Below are 20,085 nucleotides of genomic sequence, written 5' to 3'. Positions count from 1 at the left end.
CTGAATCTCTATGTGAAGAATTTGCAAAACTTATGGGGAGTGAATTTGAAATGAGCATGATGGGGGAATTAAATTTCTTCTTGGGTCTTCAAGTAAAATAGTCCCCAAAAGGTACTTCCCTCTGTCTACAAAAATACATCAGGGAACTCTTGAAGAGGTTTGACATGGAAGCATCAAAGGTGATAGACACTCCCATTGCAACTGCCACTCGACTGGACATGGATGAAACATGATCTCCTGTGAATCAAACAATGTATAGAGGCATCATTGGGTCTCTTCTCTATCTCACTGCTAGTCCACCTGATATTGTTTTCAGCATGGGGTTGTGTGCGAGGTTTCAATCAATTCCCAAGGAATCTCACTTGAAGGCTGCCAAAAGAATACTGAGATATCTCAAAGGCACGCAGGACCTGGTGCTATATTATCCATCAGGTGGCAATTTTAATCTAATTGGGTATGCTGATGCAGACTATGTAGGTTATCTTGTGGACAGAAAAAGTACTTCTGGGATGGCTCGCTTCTTAGGATCATGTCTTATCTCTTGGGGTACAAGAAAGCAAAATTCAGTGGCTCTTTAAACAGCTGAAGCTGAATATGTGGCTGCAGTATCCTACTGTGCTCAGCTTATGTGGATCAAGCAATAAATGGAGATTTTGGAGTTCTCACTGAGAGTGTGCCTCTCTTAAGTGACAACACTGGTGCACTCAACATGGCAAAGAATCCAGTCCAACATAAAAGACCAAACATATTGATGCGAGGCATCATTTTCTAAGAGATAATGTGGAGAAAGGGCTGATATGCATGAAGTTCTACAGCACCGAAGATTAAATTGCAGACATTTTTACCAAGGCACTAAGTTGGGAACAGTTAAAAAAAAGAGTAAAGTTGGGACTATTAAGGCCAAACTAAGAACCTGATCCCTGTTTGAGTTGGCTAGAGTTATTAAGAAATAATAGGTTCAAAGTGTTTTCTGGCCCTGTCTAACTCACTTCAATACCGTTGCAGGAAAACACGCATGATGAGTATAGAAGCAGTAGATGCAGTACATGACTGATAAAAGAGGACTAATTCTTTTCAAAAAAATGGAGGGCTTGAAGAAAATGTTTTTCAAGAACCGCATTCTTGGACTAAAGGTTAGTAGTTCTGTACATCCTTTAATACACGTCTTAAAAGGCACAAAATACAACTGGCATGTCATCAACTTTTCAGATCCGGCTGTCCCGTCTCTTCAATTCAAAACGTTCCATCTCTCTCTGAAACGTCACGATTCTTCATGCCCAACCACCGTTTCAGAACCGGTACCTATTCTTCTCCCTTCATAATTGTCCTCTCCGTTTAAAAGCCCCTATCGTATGCTCTTCCTAACTATAAACCCTATTCTAGATTCACGCAAAAGGAAGGATCATCACACCTCCTCTTCCAATGGCTGAGAAAACCTCCGACCCATCCATGGAACCTCTCCCCTTCACTGAGTCCGTGTCACCCTCTATCACCTCTACTGCTATAATCAAACCTTCCCTAGTTTCCCAACCTCTTCCCTGCTCTGAAACTCCTGAAACTATTGTTCCGTCCTCAACGTCATCTGATACCCACACCGGTCAAACCCTAATTGGAAAACAAGGTGAAAATACTGACTTCACAAAAGGCTCCGCCATCGTTACCATCGACTCCATGGTTGTGGAAGCACCTATTGAGGAAGAAAAGATTGTGTTCATCGTATCCGCGGATGGCATATTGAATGAAGTTGTTTCTCAAAGACAAGAGTCACAAAGTGTATGGGTAGAAGGGACCCTTTTGGCTGTTGAAGGGGATGCAACAGTATACACTACTGGGGCATCTCATGAGGAGCCTAATCGCTCTCCGGAGGACCCAGATCAGGACTCTCATCCCTAGGATAGTGCTGTACCTGCTTTAGATGTTGTGCCTTTGGAAATTTAAGCAGCAGAAATGAGGTCTAGTGATGAAGAAAATCTGGACAATGTGGCCCTAGATGAGTTCTTAAGTAAGTGCAGGGTTGTCACCACTCCTGAGTTTGAAAGTAAGCGGCCTACTACCAGGCTTCAAGTCAAAGCAGCCTACGATTCTGCACTTCAAAAGAGCAAGAAAAGTAAAAAGAAAAGGAGAAAGTTGGTAAAGAATGGTGTCCTTGTAAGTGATGAAGCAATCCATGTCGTTGTGGTGGAGGAAGGAACTCCTAAGGAATCTGGTTCCCTTGTAAGGAGGTCCTCGAAAAAGGTTGAGTCTGTCTCCATAGAAAAAGGATCTACTTCCAAGTCCAAGACAAAGGAGGCAGCGAGTGACGAAGATATTCTTGTCAAGTCCAAGGGAAAGGGTAAAGTTAGTGGAGAAAAGCATAAAAAACACAAGTTGGAAACAGTTGAAGAACCCGGTTCTGGGAAGAAAGCTAGAAGTGACGTCTGCCTTGGATCTGAGCGACTAAGACATCAAAAGGTCTTGTTGGGTCGCATGTTTGATCCAACAATCTCTGAGATGGAAGGAATGCTAGAAATGGTGGAGTTTCAGCAATGGACGCATCTATTCTACATTGACGCTCCTAAAGTGTATGAGGAGGAGGTCAAAAGTTTCTTTGCCAGTCTCTTTCCAGTAGATACTGACCATGTGTGTGCCTTAGTAAATGGGGTGGATATTGTCTTTGATGTGAAATTGCTTGGGGAAATTCTGCAGGTTCCTACTGTTGGGGTGTCTAGTGTGAGAGATGTTTGTCAATACAACTTTCGAAATGCAGTCGTGAAAGATAATTCTAGTCAGAAGGGGACCAGGTTCATAAGAAAGCACTGTTTCCCGTCTACCAGTTGTTGTTTGAACTGGTGAACAAAGTCTTGTTGCCTCGAGCAGAAAAGGCGATCTATTACTTCCAAATCTGATTTATTCTTAATAGAGCAATTGACGGTTTCAACCCTGTGAGTCTGCCTGCCATAATGATTGAGCACATGCAGAAAGTGGCTGATTTCAAGGATGGCAATCACGGGCTTCCCTATGGATTCTTTGTCACGCAAGTGTTCAAATACTTTGAGGTTCTACTGGGAACAGGTAAAGTAGGGACCCGTAAGCAGACATTCTCACAGACAACCTTGGAAGAGTGCGAGTGTATTGAGAAGTATGGGGGTGTAGGAAGCACTTCAACTGTGTCTCAGCTCATCAATGCCCAAAACAGCGTAGCTGAGGAGATACGTCGACTGAAGGCCAGGAATGCCATCCTGGAAGGCCAGCAAGCTCGAGCGGTTCCCATGTCGAATGATGGTGATCTGTTTGACCCAAGAAAACACTGACCTCAAGGCGCAAGTTGAGAACCTGAAAGCTGAACTGCTCAACAAGCAAAAGTCAGGAAACGCCCGAATAGATCTTGTTCTCCAGACACTTGCACCTGCTTCCAAGCCTTTTCCTCCTAGTGCCCCCTAAGTTTCCTCTCAATGACCAGTTATCTGGATTTGTTCCCTTTTTGTTTCTTTGTTGATGATTGGTGGATGTTTTTGTTGTTTTTTTGTTGTGGTTGGGATGTACTACTACTACTGCTCCCGTGATCAAGTCCAAATGTTGTCTCTTTCTTTTTTCAAAAGAAGAGGCATATTAAACTATTATTAATATAAATCCTCTTTTATTTTGTCTAATACTCTCTCTTTGTGTTCTATTCTTTCTCATACTAGTGTGCACATATGTGGCATGAGTTAGCTTGGCTGGACTTCTTTGTGCTTTTATTCTTTTTAATGATGCCAAAAGGGGGAAGAAGACTAATATGGACTCAGGGGGAATCACATTGGGGAACTGGTTCTTATATAAACTGAAAAATTGAAAGATTAAGGCATCGTCTCAGGGGGAACTCTTTGACACTGCTTTCTGCTGCCTTAATTCTGAACTTATAATTGTTTAAGTTTGTCATCATCAAAAAGGGGGAAATTTATAGATCTTAAATACTCTTGCCCTATATTTTGATGATCTAACAAACTTAATGATAAGAACTAGATAGGGAACCTGACCTACTTGGATTGCTGCAAACTTGAACGGATCATAGCTAAGGATGAACTGCTACAGATTCAGGAGCTAGGAACCAATCAAGGACCTGGTGCCCCTGTGGTTCCTGTGTAGCAGTACAAAGTCATTTGGACACAGCTGGAACTGAAGTGACTGACGACACTGTTTCTGCCGCACTGCAATACACTGTCAGCCCACTCACTCTCTAACCAAACAAAGCACTCACACCACTTCAAGTGATGTGATCAAGATGTACCCAATGAAGCTTCATACAAAGACATCACTGGAAGGTTTCTGTTTCTTATTCAAGCTTTTGCAAAAACAGAAAACTCATCATCCTCTCAATCTTGAAGAACAAGGTTAAACGCCACTACGGACCAGTTCCTAAAAGATTGATTTTTGTTGTCCTAGTTGAGTTGTAACCTTATTATTGTATTTACTATATCTCCTAAATCACTTACTTAGAAGCATACTGATTAGGAGTCCTCTTGTAATTGAGTTTAGGTTGTGACTAGATTTAGTCATAAAGAAAAGTCTTTGTAATTGTAGAATTGCAAAGTGGCTTGGGGTGATAGCACCACAAGTTAGAAAAAGCCTTTGTAACTAGGATAGTCACAAAGTGGCTTGTGATAAAGGTACCACAAGCTAGTTGAGTAAATCCTTTGCAATCGGAAGTATTGTAAAGTGGCTTGTAATAGGTAAGATTACAAGTTAGTAAAGTTAAAAACCTACAGGTGTAGGTCGTGGTTTTTTTATCCCCTTATGCGGGATTTTTTCACGTAAAAATCCTCTGCCTCATTTACTTACTGCTTTACTAAGTGCTCTTAGTAGAAACTTGTAGAGGACCAAGTACCCTAGATTTGGTGGACACATACAAACTAACATGTTTTATCCAAATCCAACCTCAAATCGACCCCAAACACCAATTTTCACTCTCCATAGCAAACACCCCTCCCCCCCAATTCTACTTTAAATCGCATAAATTTGGTGTAATAATCCTTGGAAAACCAATATCTTCCATCAAAATCAAGTAGAGTTCACTTATCCTCCAATTTGTAGTGAAAAATCATCCAAAAATTGCCGCTAGCCGAGTTCCAAAACTCCAAATAATGAGAAATAACCAAAACCCTTGAATTAAATATTATGCCCAGCAGTTTCGCATTTGCGGATCAAAATCCTGCTTCTGTTGTACTGTATCTGCGGAAATCACTTAACTCCCCACCATCTGCTTTTGCGGACCTCCAATCGCATATATGCATCCACTTCCGCGGAAGATTCTTTGCTTCTGTGCAAGCTCATCTATGCTCACCACGCCTCATCTGTGAACTCAGCCTACCCCAGTTATGCATCACATCTGCCGGCCCCAAGTCTGCTTCTGCGGACTCGCACCTGCTGTAAGATTCTCGTAGTTGCAATACCACTAGAACATGTCTACCAAATAACATAGAAATGATCCGGAACTCATTCGAAATACATTTGAGGCCTCCGGTACCCCGTCCAATCACGCCAACCACTCCCAAAATATAACCCGGACCTACTCGATGCCTCAATTCACCCAAAATAACAATTAAACCACAAATCGTACCTCGATTCAAACCTAAGGAACTAATCAACTTCTAACTTTTCAAAACTCATGTTGCACCACATCTAATCAACTCAGAATGGCCTCAAATTTTGCGCACAAATCCTAAATGACATATCGAACCTATTCCAACTCGTGGAACAACAATACGAACGCAATATCAATAAAGTCAACTCCCGGTCAAACCTATGAACCTTCCAAATCTTCAACTTTCCAACTTTCAACAATTAGAGCCAAATCAACCTAGGAACCTCCAAAACCCGATCCGGACATACGCCTAAATCCAAAATTAGCATAAGAACCTATTGAAACTATCAAAACACCAATCCGGGGATATCTATACAAAAATCAAACTCCGATCAAGCCTCACAACTTAAACCTCCAACCATAGAACTAAGTGTCCCAATACAATCTAAAACTTCCCCGAAACCAAACCAACCGCCCCCACAAATCACAAAACAATAAATACACATATGAATAGAATCAAATAAGGAAAACAAGGCTAAAATACACAAAACGACCGGCCAGGACATAACAACAAGAGTTTTGTATTCATAAGTTATTCTCTCAACAAGCGTATAAGCATATTGTACAACTCCCTAATGCAGTGTACGTAAATATAAGCGTAAAAGTAGAAGATTATCTCTAGGAAGTTTAAATCTATGGGAAACAAAACCTATAGTAAGAATATTGGCAAACTATTGATCGGTTGGTAAGTAGCATATCGAAATAGAACAAGAAGCAACGCATTCAAGACAAAATAAAAGTGTACTATAGTTAAGTGTCGGGTTTGTCTATGAATGGTAGATAGGATTTACAGTCAGGTATGCACTAAAAGGTTTAATTGTTTCCAAAAATTAAAGAGAAAATTATCATTTTCTTTAGACAGACCTGAAAAAATGAGTGTCACATCAAGTGAGTCGAGTAATATTAGTTGCACTCCTTAGGCCTTAATAGTACTGTTGGAAAGCAATCAGTGATCGTTTTACAATACCTCCACCAATAACTTCAAGAATATATGACAAGGTAAAGATAGAATTCTCAGATACAACTGAGTCCATGGACAAACAAATCATGGAACTTTCTCATAATTTTTAGTCCTAAATGATCCATTTGTCCACATTTATTTTGACAATCTCAAACTTAATTTCTTTTCTTGATTCCCATCAGCCATCACTGGTAATGTGATGTCAAATTCCTTCCATCTATGGGCCTTGATTTGCACTTTTTAGATAGTTAATATTATCTGACCTTTGACTTTCTCTTGGTGATGCTCTACAACTCCAGTTATTGGTTCAAACGGCATGACCTCCGACATTATGTCTGGAATGATTACTCCTATTGAAGATCTAAGCAACAGACTTTTCAAAGTGCGATCAATGATATAAAGGTCTCAACTGAATACAATTACGGGGAAACAGATGGAAAGCTAAGGCAACTGGGCAATCTTCTGTACATTTGTTTGTTATTATTCTAAGTATTACTAGTAGGTTAGAAGCCCTTCATAAGCTTCTTTTACTTCCATTTCAAGAGAGGTAATAAAAATTAAGGAAGAAATGCATCATATTCTCCACTTGTTGGCTTGTTATATTGTTGCGCACGTAATTAAGTAAATAAAAGCGTGCTCGTTCTCAAAGCTTAAGCTTTTATATGAGATGGTCACACACTTCAACAGAGCATGCAAGAGGTTTTTAGATGAGATATATTCACACATTTCAATATTTTAGTAAATACACAAGTGCCAGTTTAAACAGTCCTTTGCTTTTAGTGATATTTGCTAAGGCTCCTCAGAATTGGTACCTTGTATAACGGACACCTCCATCATTCAATTCACAATGGCATCTCCAAATCAATTGCTTCTTCCTATTCAGCAGATGTTGTATCGACGCTTCAGTGAAGGAGCAGTTCATGTAGGTTGATAGTTGACTTAACGCTCTAATATAATGAGGATAATCTATTTACTCATTAAGGGGTCTATGTGAAATTTTTCAAACCATAGGTACTGTGAGTGATAATGAAATCACAGTAGAGAAGAAATGCAAATGATCTTGTATGTGCAGCATTTGAAAGATAGATAAGAAATGGCAGAAACTGAAGTACGGCTCACGAGGCTTCAAACAAAAGATGATAAACCAAAATCTCAAGATGAAAATCCTAAAGATCGAGCTCTGGCAATTCAAGAAACATCATGCTTTGCTACTCTGCAATTCCACCAACCAATTCTGAAAACTGATACTGTTCATCAAACTCATACAGCGTCCACTGCTCATATACCAAACATATATATTCTATCAAAGCCCACAGGGGCAACTTTGGTACCTTCAAAATCACCTCAGAACCTTTTTACTTCTATTCCACAGCCTATATGTTATAATCCTACAGCAGGACAAACTATGAGCACAGCATCACAATATATTGCATCTTCATCAGAGCAGGCAAAGGCACCAACTCTAACACCTTATCCGAATTTTAAACTAGGGGCCAAAATTCCACTACAGTTTTCCCGACTGTGTCTACTATACTCTCTGGACTGTGGTGAGCCTCAAAACTGGAGCAATCCTCCATTGAGATATCATTCTCAAGAGAGTTCCTGCATGGCTTAGTCCTATCAGCCAAACACCATGAAATCAACCTCAGAATCTGTTGGTGGCCATCAGATGCAACATTCCTCTGTGGTCTTTAATCAGCCAAGGGACAAACCCTTGTTCTCATATAATGACATTCATGGGGTTCCCTAACAGATTTTCACATAGGCGCACAAGTAAGAGCGACACACATCCTTGTGGAGGATCTCCTTCCGCTTACACCTCCTCAACAATGCAAAACAGCTCTCTCATTTCTGGTTCTCAAGTGGTCAAAAAGGAAAGTACCAAAAGCAGTATATTGGCTCATATATTGCCAACTTCATCTCCTCTGATTGGTGAATCTAGTGATGCAGGAACTAGAATTAGGCTGCCTGACTTGTACAAAATGTTGCAGCAGAAAGAGGTGCTTGATAAACTAATGAAAGGTCGAAATATGCACGAAAAGGTTGGCGTAATAGCTGAATTGATTTATGAAAAATTCTTGGCGTTAAGATGTTGTAAAATATGCAGTGCGGGTCTTGATCATAATAAGTTCTACCTCATTTTTTGGTAGAACATACTTCTGTACCATAAATTGTTGGTTTACAAGATGAGTTAGTAATGAGGTTTTGATGTAAATAGGTATGGGAATTTCCCAAAGTGTTTGAGTACTTGGTCCTATTTGTATAAGAAAGCTTGTTGCTTCTTTTCTTTAATAAAATGGTTCTAGTGATCTTTATCAAAAGAAGATGGTTCTACTGATATATGCACAAACTGTTATTCAAATATTTTCAATGATCAAATTCAGGGCATATTATACAAAGCCTCCTATTTTATCTAGCAGGGAATTGACAAGTTAGTGGTAAACTATTTTAGCAAGATCATCGATATTGTTGATCACTGCTCAAAACACCATTATGTTAATTCCATATCTCTATAGAATGATGTAAAGGGGAGGAGAAAAGCAAAGGTAATAATGAATGCAATACTGGCAAAATTTTAAAATATAAAATTTCCCTTCTCTTCAACAACTTTATCAATAAAATTTCAACCCTTTTTTCTCAGATAAATTGTTACCATAGGGTTATGCCTGTAAAAATGGAAGAAATAAAACAATAGTTCGTATAGAAAATATTAAGATATAAAACTATCAAATTAACTAGCTTGTCAATTTCATTTTATCAAGCCATTTTGATAAGCCTTCAAACTTCTATAAAAGCGGCTGTAATAGGTTTTTCCATTTGACTACATTTAGACAAGATTTGTTCTTTTACCCCCTTTTTTACACACACACACAGAGACAGAGGCTAGCGATCCCTTCACCGCAAAATTCTTCAAAGAGGACATCGGCTTTCTATCTTTGAAGGGTTTATCCACAGACCAGAGGGTTAAGGCTGCAATTGATATGTCTCAAGACACACCATGAGTCCTTTAGCAAACCAATCATAAGATGAAAAAGCACCAAAGAACCCTCTTATTAAAGTTTATACCATAGAAAATGTCAATACACCTGCTACTCCATTATGCCTGAAAATGTTATACACACTTCCGAGAGCGAAACAACCTTCTCATTCAAGGTTCCATCTTACAGAATCCATACTACTGGGTTTAGGACAAAGTGAATAGGCAAACTTTACGAAGTATTTTATTTAATCTCTATCAGGCCATGTCCAATTCATCCTTTGCTGGGATTTGGACCCTGGTCTCCTAAGTTTGCACCCACTTCATGACTATTAAGCCACATCCTTTGGTGTCTAAATATATTTAAAAAAACTCCTAATAAATACTGGACCTAATGTAAGCGTATTAACATAACTAGCCTTTATTTATTGAAACAAAATATAGTGCCTTCAAATGGAGAAAAATGATGAGAGTAAATTGGTTAGACTGATGACTTGGCAGAATGTGATTGGTCTATTATTTTGATGCTTGTGTATATGCACATATATAGATTAGTACTTGACTATTTGAGATGTAATGCAGTTGTATATGTAGTTAATGTAACTTAAAGATGTAACTTGAAGTTCTAATTGTATAATCTTGTATTTTATCAATGCATTGTTTCTGTTTTCTTCTTCTGTTGTGAATGAATGAGTGAATGTTGACTGTAGATTAACGAAGTTGGTGGCTAGTGACTGACTGTTGAATGGTAAACTATGGTGAAATGGTATTTGGTCATTTTGCAAATAGTTTTAGTTTACAAGGTCGTAGTATCTAGTTTTAGACCAAGCAGTCTGGTTTATACTCGATTTCTGGCACAATCTTGTTATAATCAACATATTGCTGGATCTAACTGTTGAGATTTTTCAGGCAGGAACTGGTTGAAAACTGACAGAATTTTGAGTTTCAGTCTCTTCCCATTTTTCACGAGAAACTGGTGAGATCTGAACAACACCAAGATTCATCGCAAAATATGAACTTCTTTAGTAAATATGATAAATCTACAAGTGCGATTTGCAAAATTTCCTATTATTTTCATCAAAATGTACAAAGCATCTGTCATCTACATAAAGATTTTCTTTTCAGATTTCAATATATAGCAGTTGTACATCTTCAACAACCAGCATCCTAACTTCTTCAGAAAAACAGCTTTTCCCAACGCAACTAGTAAAATTTAATAAGAACAGTAGCCATAAGACAAAGCATTTAGTCCCATTCACTCATATTCAAAGACGAACCAACATGATTGAAATTCGTAACCAAACACATCAAGCACCGATCACCATCAAACATATCAGCAGCAAAAAATAAAATATCAGCAGTACCTGACTTCCAAAAAAAAGAAAAAAAGACAGCAATACCAAGAGTTAACACAAGCACCTCCTAAATCTAGAAACTAGCACCAAAATGAAACATCCTTTGCCCAAATATTACCCAAATGGCAGCTGCACCAGAATCAGACATCCATGTTGGACCAGGTAGAATTTCGCTAGTAAATCAGCCTTCTTGAGTTACTTCATAGTTATAAAAGCGGTACCATGTCCTGCTTCTCATCTTCTAACCTATATGAAAAATGAAATACGATTTTTGAAGCTTCACCATTCTTTTGCAGAAACACAATGAAACAAACCAGAAAAGGCAAGCACAATCCAACAAAGTGGTCTGGTCTCCCCAATGCACGAAGAAACATCGTCAGTAGCCAAGAAACATACTAATAGTACTGTTAACTTGTAGATGCTCACCAGTCACCATACTATTGGTAACCAAGAAACTTGTAGAGCATCTAATCGCCTGTCTCCTGTAGCACTATTACCTTGTAACATCTTTCCGTTAGTTTTAGGGTTTTAATCTTTACCTGGACTAATGGTATCCACTTTTAACAACATGAAGGACCTTTTATGTTATGAGTAATATATAAACGACCAGAACGCACCTGACCCATTCAAAAAGTAGAAGAAGGCTGAAAACTATGAGGCAAGTGATCACCAATAATCCCAAATAAACAAGGAAATGCCACCCACTTCCAGCAGCATTTCAGATTACATTCTTAAAGCTACAAATAAACTGCATAATATTGTGAAAAAACTAGTTCATGACACAATCTAAAATAGGATAAGACAGCACTTATCTCAGTACATCAAGCAGCTGGGCAAGTTACCAAAAAGTAAAAGCTAATCACTTATCTTCAACTGTCGTCTTCTGCCATTGCCTCTTTTACATCAAGTGCAAAAGTATGTTCCTGATCACAACCTAGATAAGAATCAGACATGAAATAGAGTGTGTACATCCTCCTTCCAGCTTCAGCAGGGCCGGTGAAATTAAGCTTGATCCTTGACTTCCTCTGAAGACTAACCCTCTTAATTGCTAATAGTTGGTTGCTTTAGTGTCTCCAACAACAAGCCACCATCCTTCTTCCTTGGCTCTAGGATATCTAGGCGCAAACACAGGTCCAACCTCTGTTCTACCCTCAAGATCTCGCTCAAGAGTTACCTGTAAACTCACATCATCTCCTGCTCTCACATTACCACCATCCAGCAGATCATACGTCAAATCAATGTTAGGAAGCTGGTTACAGAAACCGGCAATATCCATAAGCTGTGACTCTGAGATTTGCAAGAGCTCATGCCTCTCATCATTTTCCATCTGCAATAAATCAAACACAGTCTCTATACTCTTTCCTCGATTCTCTTGGCACTTCTTCGCCAATTCCTTAGTGAAGTGTGGGAGTTGAAGAAGCATAGAATCACGCTCCCACATTCCCTGAGTGACCATCTGGCTCGCTTCCATTGCTAGAAGCGCGAGATTCAGCCATCCATTACTAGATATTACATCAACCATTGCTTGAAGCAGCCTACTAGCAGAAAGAAGTACTTCTTGCTGGTCAGAAGCTAGACTTCCGCCCACCATTTGCCTAGAGAAGTGGGCTTGTAACAGAGCCTTAGCCTTGAAATGAGGATCTGTGTATTTGGGATTTTCAAAAGAGAAACGCTGATGATTAATTAACCTTCTTAGCAACTCCTCTTCACCGGGTCTTATTGGCAGCTCTTCATACTCCGATGCTGAAGCCAAAATTTCAAGCAAGCCCTTTAACTTCGTTTTGGTGGTCAAAGAAGAGCTAAAACGCTCTACGGTTTTGTAACTGATGTAATAATATGATGCAATCATGCCAAGATTCAGGGGCGAAAGCGAAAAGTCATCTTCCACAGTAACACATTTGCTTGACTCCAAGTCACTGATAGTATTCTCGACCAACTCTGAGAGGTGATCCGAAAGATGCCTGTGACTAACTCCCTGCAGATTATAGTAGTTTGGATTCTGAGTGAGCCTTCTGTACATAAATGTCCATGTAAGGTAATCTATAGCTTCCTGCTTGTTCTGAATAACTCCAGCAGCTGCCTCGGCATTGAAATTTTCGCGGAGATAGTGCAGCAAATGGCTCTCAACTGGAAATGCTTCATACAAGAACTTCTTGTAGTAGTCTTTGCGTGGTGCATGGCAGATGATGACACACTTCCCCGAGCTATCTACAAGAGGTCGACTGGCACGACCCATCATCTGCAATAAATCACTCACTGGATAATCACTGGCAACATTTTCCTTACCATCATGGTACTGAGTTCCCATAACCACCACCAGATGGGCAGAGAGGGGAACTCCCCAACACATTGTACTGCTCATTACACATACTTGAATCCATCCAGTTTCAAACAATGTCTTCACTATATCCTGATCTGTGCTAGATAAGCCTTCATGCAAATAGCCCACACCATACTTAAGTGTCTCTTTTAGCATAGGCTCGTTGATCCTCTCCACAAAAGGCTCCAGCTCTATTCCAGATTGCAGCAAAAACACAGGTATTTCTTTGCTGTCCATGCTTGAGTAAGCCATCAGATCCACCGCAGTGAGGCCTGCATGCTTCCTCGTGGGAACATACACTATTGCTGGTTTTCTTTTTCTTGCATGTTGTACTATTGCAGTGTATGTGGGTTTTGTCATGGCTTGCATCCTAGCTTCAAAGTTAGCAATATCAACACCCTTAATATGTATTTCCAGCGGCACAGGCCTGACACTAGGAGGAAAGTTGAAAAGTCCATGAGATGTAGCCCCAATCCATTCCCCCATATCCTTGCCATTAGCCAGGGAAGTTGACAAAGCAACGATGCGAATCTTGTTATCAAGCTGGTTTGAGATATATCGCATCCGAGAGACAATCACCTCCAGCACCGGACCGCTTTGGCCACCAATCAGGTGCATTTCGTCAACAATGAAAAGACTTACTTTCTGAACATGCTTTCGCTGTTTCCAGCGACTAGATAAAACATCCCATTTCTCAGGCGTGCTGATAATTAATTGACCCTTCTCTAACAGTTTCAAATCAGTCGCCGTTTCACCAGTTAATTCAACCACTCTCATTCCAAGAGAGTCTCCAAATTTCTCTTCCAATTACTGTACCGCTCCTTAGCAAGAGCCACAAAGGGAGCTATATACACTGCACGTAAGATACTATCAGGTCCTTTCTGATGATTCCTCAATATGGCAAATTCAGCACAAATGGTCTTCCCACTACCAGTTGGAGCGGCGACCAAGACGTTGTCATCTGAGTTGTATAACACTGTAAACACCTGAGTCTGAACTGGATTGAAATGCTTAAAATCGTGATAGAGTGATTCATAAGCTGGATTTCTCAATGCAGTAACTGGCAGAGGTTGCAAGTCTAGTAACTCGGTGGGAGGAGGATACTTTCCTGGTAAAATCAGGTGTCGGAAAGAAACTGATAAAACAGTCTCGGACCCTAGCCATCTATCAGACACAACATGGATGAAGTATTGAGGAGGCAATGGTTCATAAATTGGGACTATGAAGTTCAAAGTATGGTCCTCATCAATATACCGTTTCTTCAGCATGAAATATTCATAATGAAGAATATTGTCCCTATCATTATCTTCCACAATAACCCAGAAAGGTTCTACATAACCATGGACATTATCCTCCCACTGGAAATCTGGTGTAATAGTTAATTCTACACACAGGACCGAGCGTGTAATTGGTTGAACATGTGCTGCAAGGTTGAGCTTCGGGAACTGATGAATGCACTTGTGAAGATCTGTTTGCTTCTTTGGGAAACGGATAAGCTCCCCTAACTCTTGTGATGAAAGATCATAATACCGCTCCCAAGCCAAATCTTTCTTCTCCAATCTCATCAAGATTTCATTTGGAATGCCATGGAATTGGCGAAGTGGTGTCTGCATGCTCCACATCCTCTTACTTAACATCTTGCACCATTTCAAAGCCTTTTCGGCTAACAGAGCCCATCCTCTTTTCAGAACTATCTCAAAAAGGGCTCGCATCAGACGTGTAGCACTCTGAGTTAAATAAGCCATGTCCGATGACAAAGACAACCCTTCAAGCTTCAGCTGCGAAATATATGCCTGCAGTAGAGCATTCATCTTGGCACTGGGCTCCTCAAGACTCTCTTTGATCGGAATGGGAACACGATCCAGAAGCTTTGCCAATTCCATTTTCTCATCTTGTCTTACTATTACATATTTGAACTCCTCACTGAGAGTGAAGAGTCTACAAAGCTCACTATCATCCATCGTCGGTTTCAAGTGCTCATTGTATGTTGAAATTGTCCCATGAGTTACGTAGTAATAGCTAGCAATGCGACCCAAATCAGTCGCCTGGAAATATCCACTTTTTGTATCATACTTAATTAGATTGTTCTTGTCCAGTAATGTAGCTGCAGAATGAACCAAGTCAGCACACCTTTCCTCCAAAGCACCAGCAGTTTTGAGAGCATCAGCAGCGAGACCATAAAGAGTGGGATTTTGTACCATGCGAAAATAAAAGTTAAGTATAGCGGAGCCAGTTGCATGCCTCTTTGGCATTCTGCACTGTCCCAAGGACAATCTCTGCGTTCAACTGATCAGGCAACTTAGATATAAACTGACTTTCAATAGGAAGCTGTTGATTCATTAAAGAAAGATAATATTGCAGTTCACTGTGTCCAGTTATTATGATTCCTTCACCATTAGTGTCATATTGAGGCCTTCCTGCTCGGCCAAGCATCTGCATAACATCAAGGGGACTGAGTTCAGTCCAGGCTGCCTTTTCAGGATTGTATATTGTGGTGCCTTTTATGATGACAGTATGTGCAGGTAAACTGACACCCCAAGCTAAGGTGGCTGTTGAAACCAAAACTTGCACATGGCCATCAGCAAAAAGTTCCTCCATAAGTTGACGATCAGTCCTATCTAACCCCGCATGATGAATTGCGAAACCATATGGTAAAAGATCTTTGAGATCATTGCTCTTGACAAGCTCTGTTTGAGACTGAAGAATTTCGTGAGTTACACTATCCTCCTTCAAAAACTTACCAAGTGTGCCATTAGCACAAGCAGTATCTCGTATTGCACGAGCTGTTCTAGTTGTTTCCTTCCTTGAGTGGACAAAAATAAGCATTTGATGCTTTCCAGCCACATTGATTACCTTCTCATAGCAAACATCATTCATCAGATGGAACCTCTGCAACCGATTCTTAACAGTAATTCCAATATACTGTTGAGCCAATGGGACAGGTCTGTAACTATTGTCAAAATGGAAGAGGCCTTTCTTCAGATCAACTCTCAAAAACTCGGCCACATCCTCACAATTTGGGAGAGTCGCTGATAACCCAACCAGCCGGATATGCTCTACCATAATCTCGGTTTGTCTGATAGTTCTTGCAATTATACTTTCCAAAACAGGACCTCTGTTGTCATGCAGAAGATGTATCTCATCAATTATAACAAGTTTAACAAGCTGTGTATATGTGCGATCACCCGACTTTCTGGTTATGATATCCCATTTCTCCGGGGTTGTCACAATAATTTGAGTTTCTTCAATCTCTTGATGAGTTAGTGTTTGATATCCACTCAATTCCTTTACACTGACACCATAATGATCCAAACGACTTGAGAGATTGCCAACTACTTCAGCAACAAGTGCTTTCATGGGTGCCACATAGACAATCTTATAATTGTTATGGTTGAAAGATCCATTATCTTCATTACGGTTCAATCCAATTTGCTGAAGTATAGTAAGCATAGCTACATTAGTCTTTCCAGCTCCAGTGGGAGCACACAGTAAGATACTGTCAGGGGAAAATAGGGCAGTTTCGTATACCTTACTCTGCACCCTATTCAATTGGGACATCCCACTGAAAGCTGGTTGTGCCCACTCCGGAAGGGAGGAGATTTTCACGAGCTCTTCGTCAGGAGCTAATGGCTTTGGCTTCAATGCTGGCACATGAACTTCCTCATAACCCTTCTTATGATTTCAATAAGATCCCACCGGAAGCTCACACATTTTATGTGCCATCAATCGATCACTCTGTGGGAAGGCAAGGCTGTCAAGATCGAGCAACTGACGCTCGGCCATCAACCAACCATTATCAACATCTTCAGCATCTGCTCCACCAGTCTCATCTTTATAAATGAGACGCCTAGCTTCTTCCCTAATGCTTTTCTCCAAATTCTTCTCTCTCTCTTTTGCAGTTGCCCCATTAGTAGCATGCAACTGCTCCAATATTGCAGCATGATCTGGACCCAAACCCAACATCTCTTGTTCAATTTTCTTCCTCTTTTCTTGGTCTTCAGCCCTTGCAAGACGAGTACACCACACTACCTTTATCCGGTTTCTCAGGAGATACTTAATGAGACTGAACTTGTCAAACTGCAGATGCACCAGCAGCTTGGTTTCCACGTCACGGTCATCACCACCTTCAGCAAGAATTATAAGAACCTCTTCAGCAAGCTTTTGACACTGTTGCGGATCAATCTTCTGCTCATGATAAGCTTGAGATATCTTTCTTTGAAGCCAATAAGCATCTATATACTGAACATCCAAAGCCATTCCCTCATCGGCTTCCTGCAATATATCAATGATATTGCCCATCTGCATAGTGCTAGCAGTACCATAAGCTTCCTCCTTTTCATCATCTGACACCAAATCAAGATCACTTTCTTCTTCTTCGTTCTCAAAATCAACTGCTACACAAACATCATTATCATAATTAAGTGCTTCATCACCTTGATAATCAGTGATGAGTCTGCCAATTGAAACAAACTGATCAAATACCTGGTCTGATATGGGAGCATTCAACAGCTTCTGAATTTCCAGCTTTTTCTTTTCAGGGTTGTTGAAGTTAATACTATCATTCTTTAGCACAGCTAAGATCTCATCAGCTGCGGCAGTCACAATGTTGAAGGCTGTCCTCCACATAAAAGATGCTGAATTATAGAGAGCATGGCTTCATAAGCAGCCCTAGTTTCCTTTGTTTTTGGCTGGTAAACTCCTCCTCCTTCCTCTGTTTCCAAAGTAAGAACACTTTCTTCATGAATCCTCCGTCTCTTCTCAGTGGGCTCAGAGACAAGTGGACGCTCCCTTTCCTTCTTCTGAATTTTCTCAGGAGGCTTGCACCTGTAAACGCGATCCCCAAAAGTTTTGGGGTCAATTCTTCCAGACAGAGACTCTGATTCACCAGAGGTTGAATTGGCTCCATATTCATACTGTTGATTGAAGCCTGCATGTGAATGTGCCATCTTCAATCAGAAATCAAAACACCTAAAATCACTGCAAACAAGGACGTTGTTATGATAATTACTACAACGCTAAAATAACCAAAGATAAAACCCACAAAAATTGTACGAAAAAACTTCAATTGCGCGTAAAGCAAACCACAAAGAACAAAAGGGGCTGAATGAGTTTTTTACGCGCAAAATCCTCAGCGGAGCACCCATATTTATAATGCTACAAAATCCTATTTAGACACGGATTTGATTAATTTGAAACTACCAAATCCTAATAAATTTAAGATTATTAACCTTGGTTTAATTCCAACAACTACAAATTCGGATTAGCAACTACCAAATCCTAAGCGATTTGGGAGTATCTGATTTTGGATTGAAACGTTAAAGCAAAGGGCATAGCAGTGTCGGTGTTACACATTCGGTAAGAGATCAGTCGAAAGGGAATTAGTTAAACCCCAAAAAAAAAAAAAAAAAAAAAAAAAAATCAAGTCCATGACTTTCTATTTGAATTCTTTTTTTTTTTTTTTCATAATTGGCATGAGTGAGAATATTTGGCTGGCCATAGTGGCAATACACATTCGGTAAGAGAGTTAAAAAGGACATCCGCAAAAAGAAAAAAATATAAAGGAGTCCATGACTTCCTATTTGAATTATCTTTTTATTTTTTATTTTTTCATAATTGGCATGAGCAGGTTGGCAAACGGGCGGATCGTATCAAATATAGGTGGGTCGAAACGGTAATATAAAAATGAATAAATTATTTGATCCAGCCCATATTTAATACGGGTGAAAAATGGGTTAATCAGCGGATAATATGGCTTTTTGAATATGATTACTTTTAGAAGAGTTCATAGTCTCACAAGCTTGAAGAACCCCCAATTTGAGTATTTACAAATAGGGGTGTCAATGGATATTTAAAAATCTACTAAACTGATCGAACCGTACCGTACATAACCGAATTTTAGGTTTCTTTTAATATAACCATGTGTTTTTTATATAAATCTATAATCGTCCGACAATTAGGGTAGGTTTTTTATTTTATGAAAATAAATCGAAAAAATACCTAACGTTACAAACAATTAGGGTAAGTTTTTTTTATTTTATGAAAATAAATCGAAAAAATACCAACCCGTATCGAATAAATTTACAATGTGAACAATATATTTATATATTAAGTTTAAAATAATAAAGCATTAAATTTTTTCTTGGGCCTTGGAATTATGAAACAGTTACAAGCCAACAAGTAATTAAACTCAAAATCATAATTCTCAAACTTATTATGCTACTCCTATTGAAACTATATTATTTTCAGCATATTCACTAGCAAGACACAAGGTATTATAGCGATTATGAGTAGCAAACTACAAATGTATTAAATATGTTTCCTTTCGTATGATTTTGATTTATTTTTTTGAATATTTAATCTTGTATAGATTTTATTCTTGAATCTCAGCTGAGTTAATATTTTTTCACTCGTGTGAGTTATATTATTTTTTTTAGTTTCTTTACGCTGATGTAAAATAGTTGATGGATCTATACTCTAGCTATCTTTTATATTTTCTTAATTCATCACCTTTTAAACTGTAAAAATGTCTAGAGAGTTTTGCTAAGTCTTATAAAAGCACAAATGTTATTGCATTCTAATTCTACTAGTGACTTTTACATGATATTAAAAAAATCACCGCAAATTTACCGAACCGTACCGACACCAAAGAAAAACCAACATGATTGGGATGGTTTCAAAACGTCTAATTTTAGTTATACATAATAGAATAATCAAAAAATTGGTATGGTACAAATTTTATAAAATAACCGGCAGAACCGAACCATTGACACCCCTATTTACAAATATAAAAGCTAAACTCATTAGTTATACATTGGTTATCTATTTTTTAAGTGGATAATATGGTTCATATTCATATTTGACCCGTTTTTAAAA

The 20,085-nt window shown here is 39.2% G+C and overlaps 1 protein-coding gene and 1 pseudogene across 1 annotated transcript; one reads left to right on the top strand and one right to left on the bottom strand.

Moving 5' to 3' along the window:
* The first annotated feature begins 251 nt into the window (after nt 1-251).
* Nucleotides 252-772, top strand: LOC138870900 (secreted RxLR effector protein 161-like). The gene is made up of 2 exons (XM_070148739.1): nt 252-498; nt 624-772. Exons 1-2 carry the CDS (start codon nt 252-254, stop codon nt 770-772), a joined length of 396 nt encoding a protein of 131 aa, XP_070004840.1.
* Nucleotides 773-10,796: 10,024 nt separating this feature from the next.
* On the bottom strand, nt 10,797-18,158 carry LOC104247855 (DExH-box ATP-dependent RNA helicase DExH12-like; annotated as a pseudogene).
* Between the last annotated feature and the right edge of the window lie 1,927 nt (nt 18,159-20,085).

Source organism: Nicotiana sylvestris, chromosome 6, assembly GCF_000393655.2.
Source record: "Nicotiana sylvestris chromosome 6, ASM39365v2, whole genome shotgun sequence".
NCBI lineage: Eukaryota > Viridiplantae > Streptophyta > Magnoliopsida > Solanales > Solanaceae > Nicotiana > Nicotiana sylvestris.
Note: the sequence above shows the minus strand (reverse complement) of the source record. Positions and strands in the feature narration are given on the sequence as shown.

Coding starts and splice junctions, on each gene's coding strand:
- LOC138870900 (XM_070148739.1), top strand. CDS start 252: ATGTATAGAGGCATCATTGGGTCTCTTCTCTATCTCACTGCTAGTCCA. Junction 499..623: donor TTATCTTGTGGACAGAAAAA/GTACTTCTGGGA, acceptor TACTGTGCTCAG/CTTATGTGGATCAAGCAATA.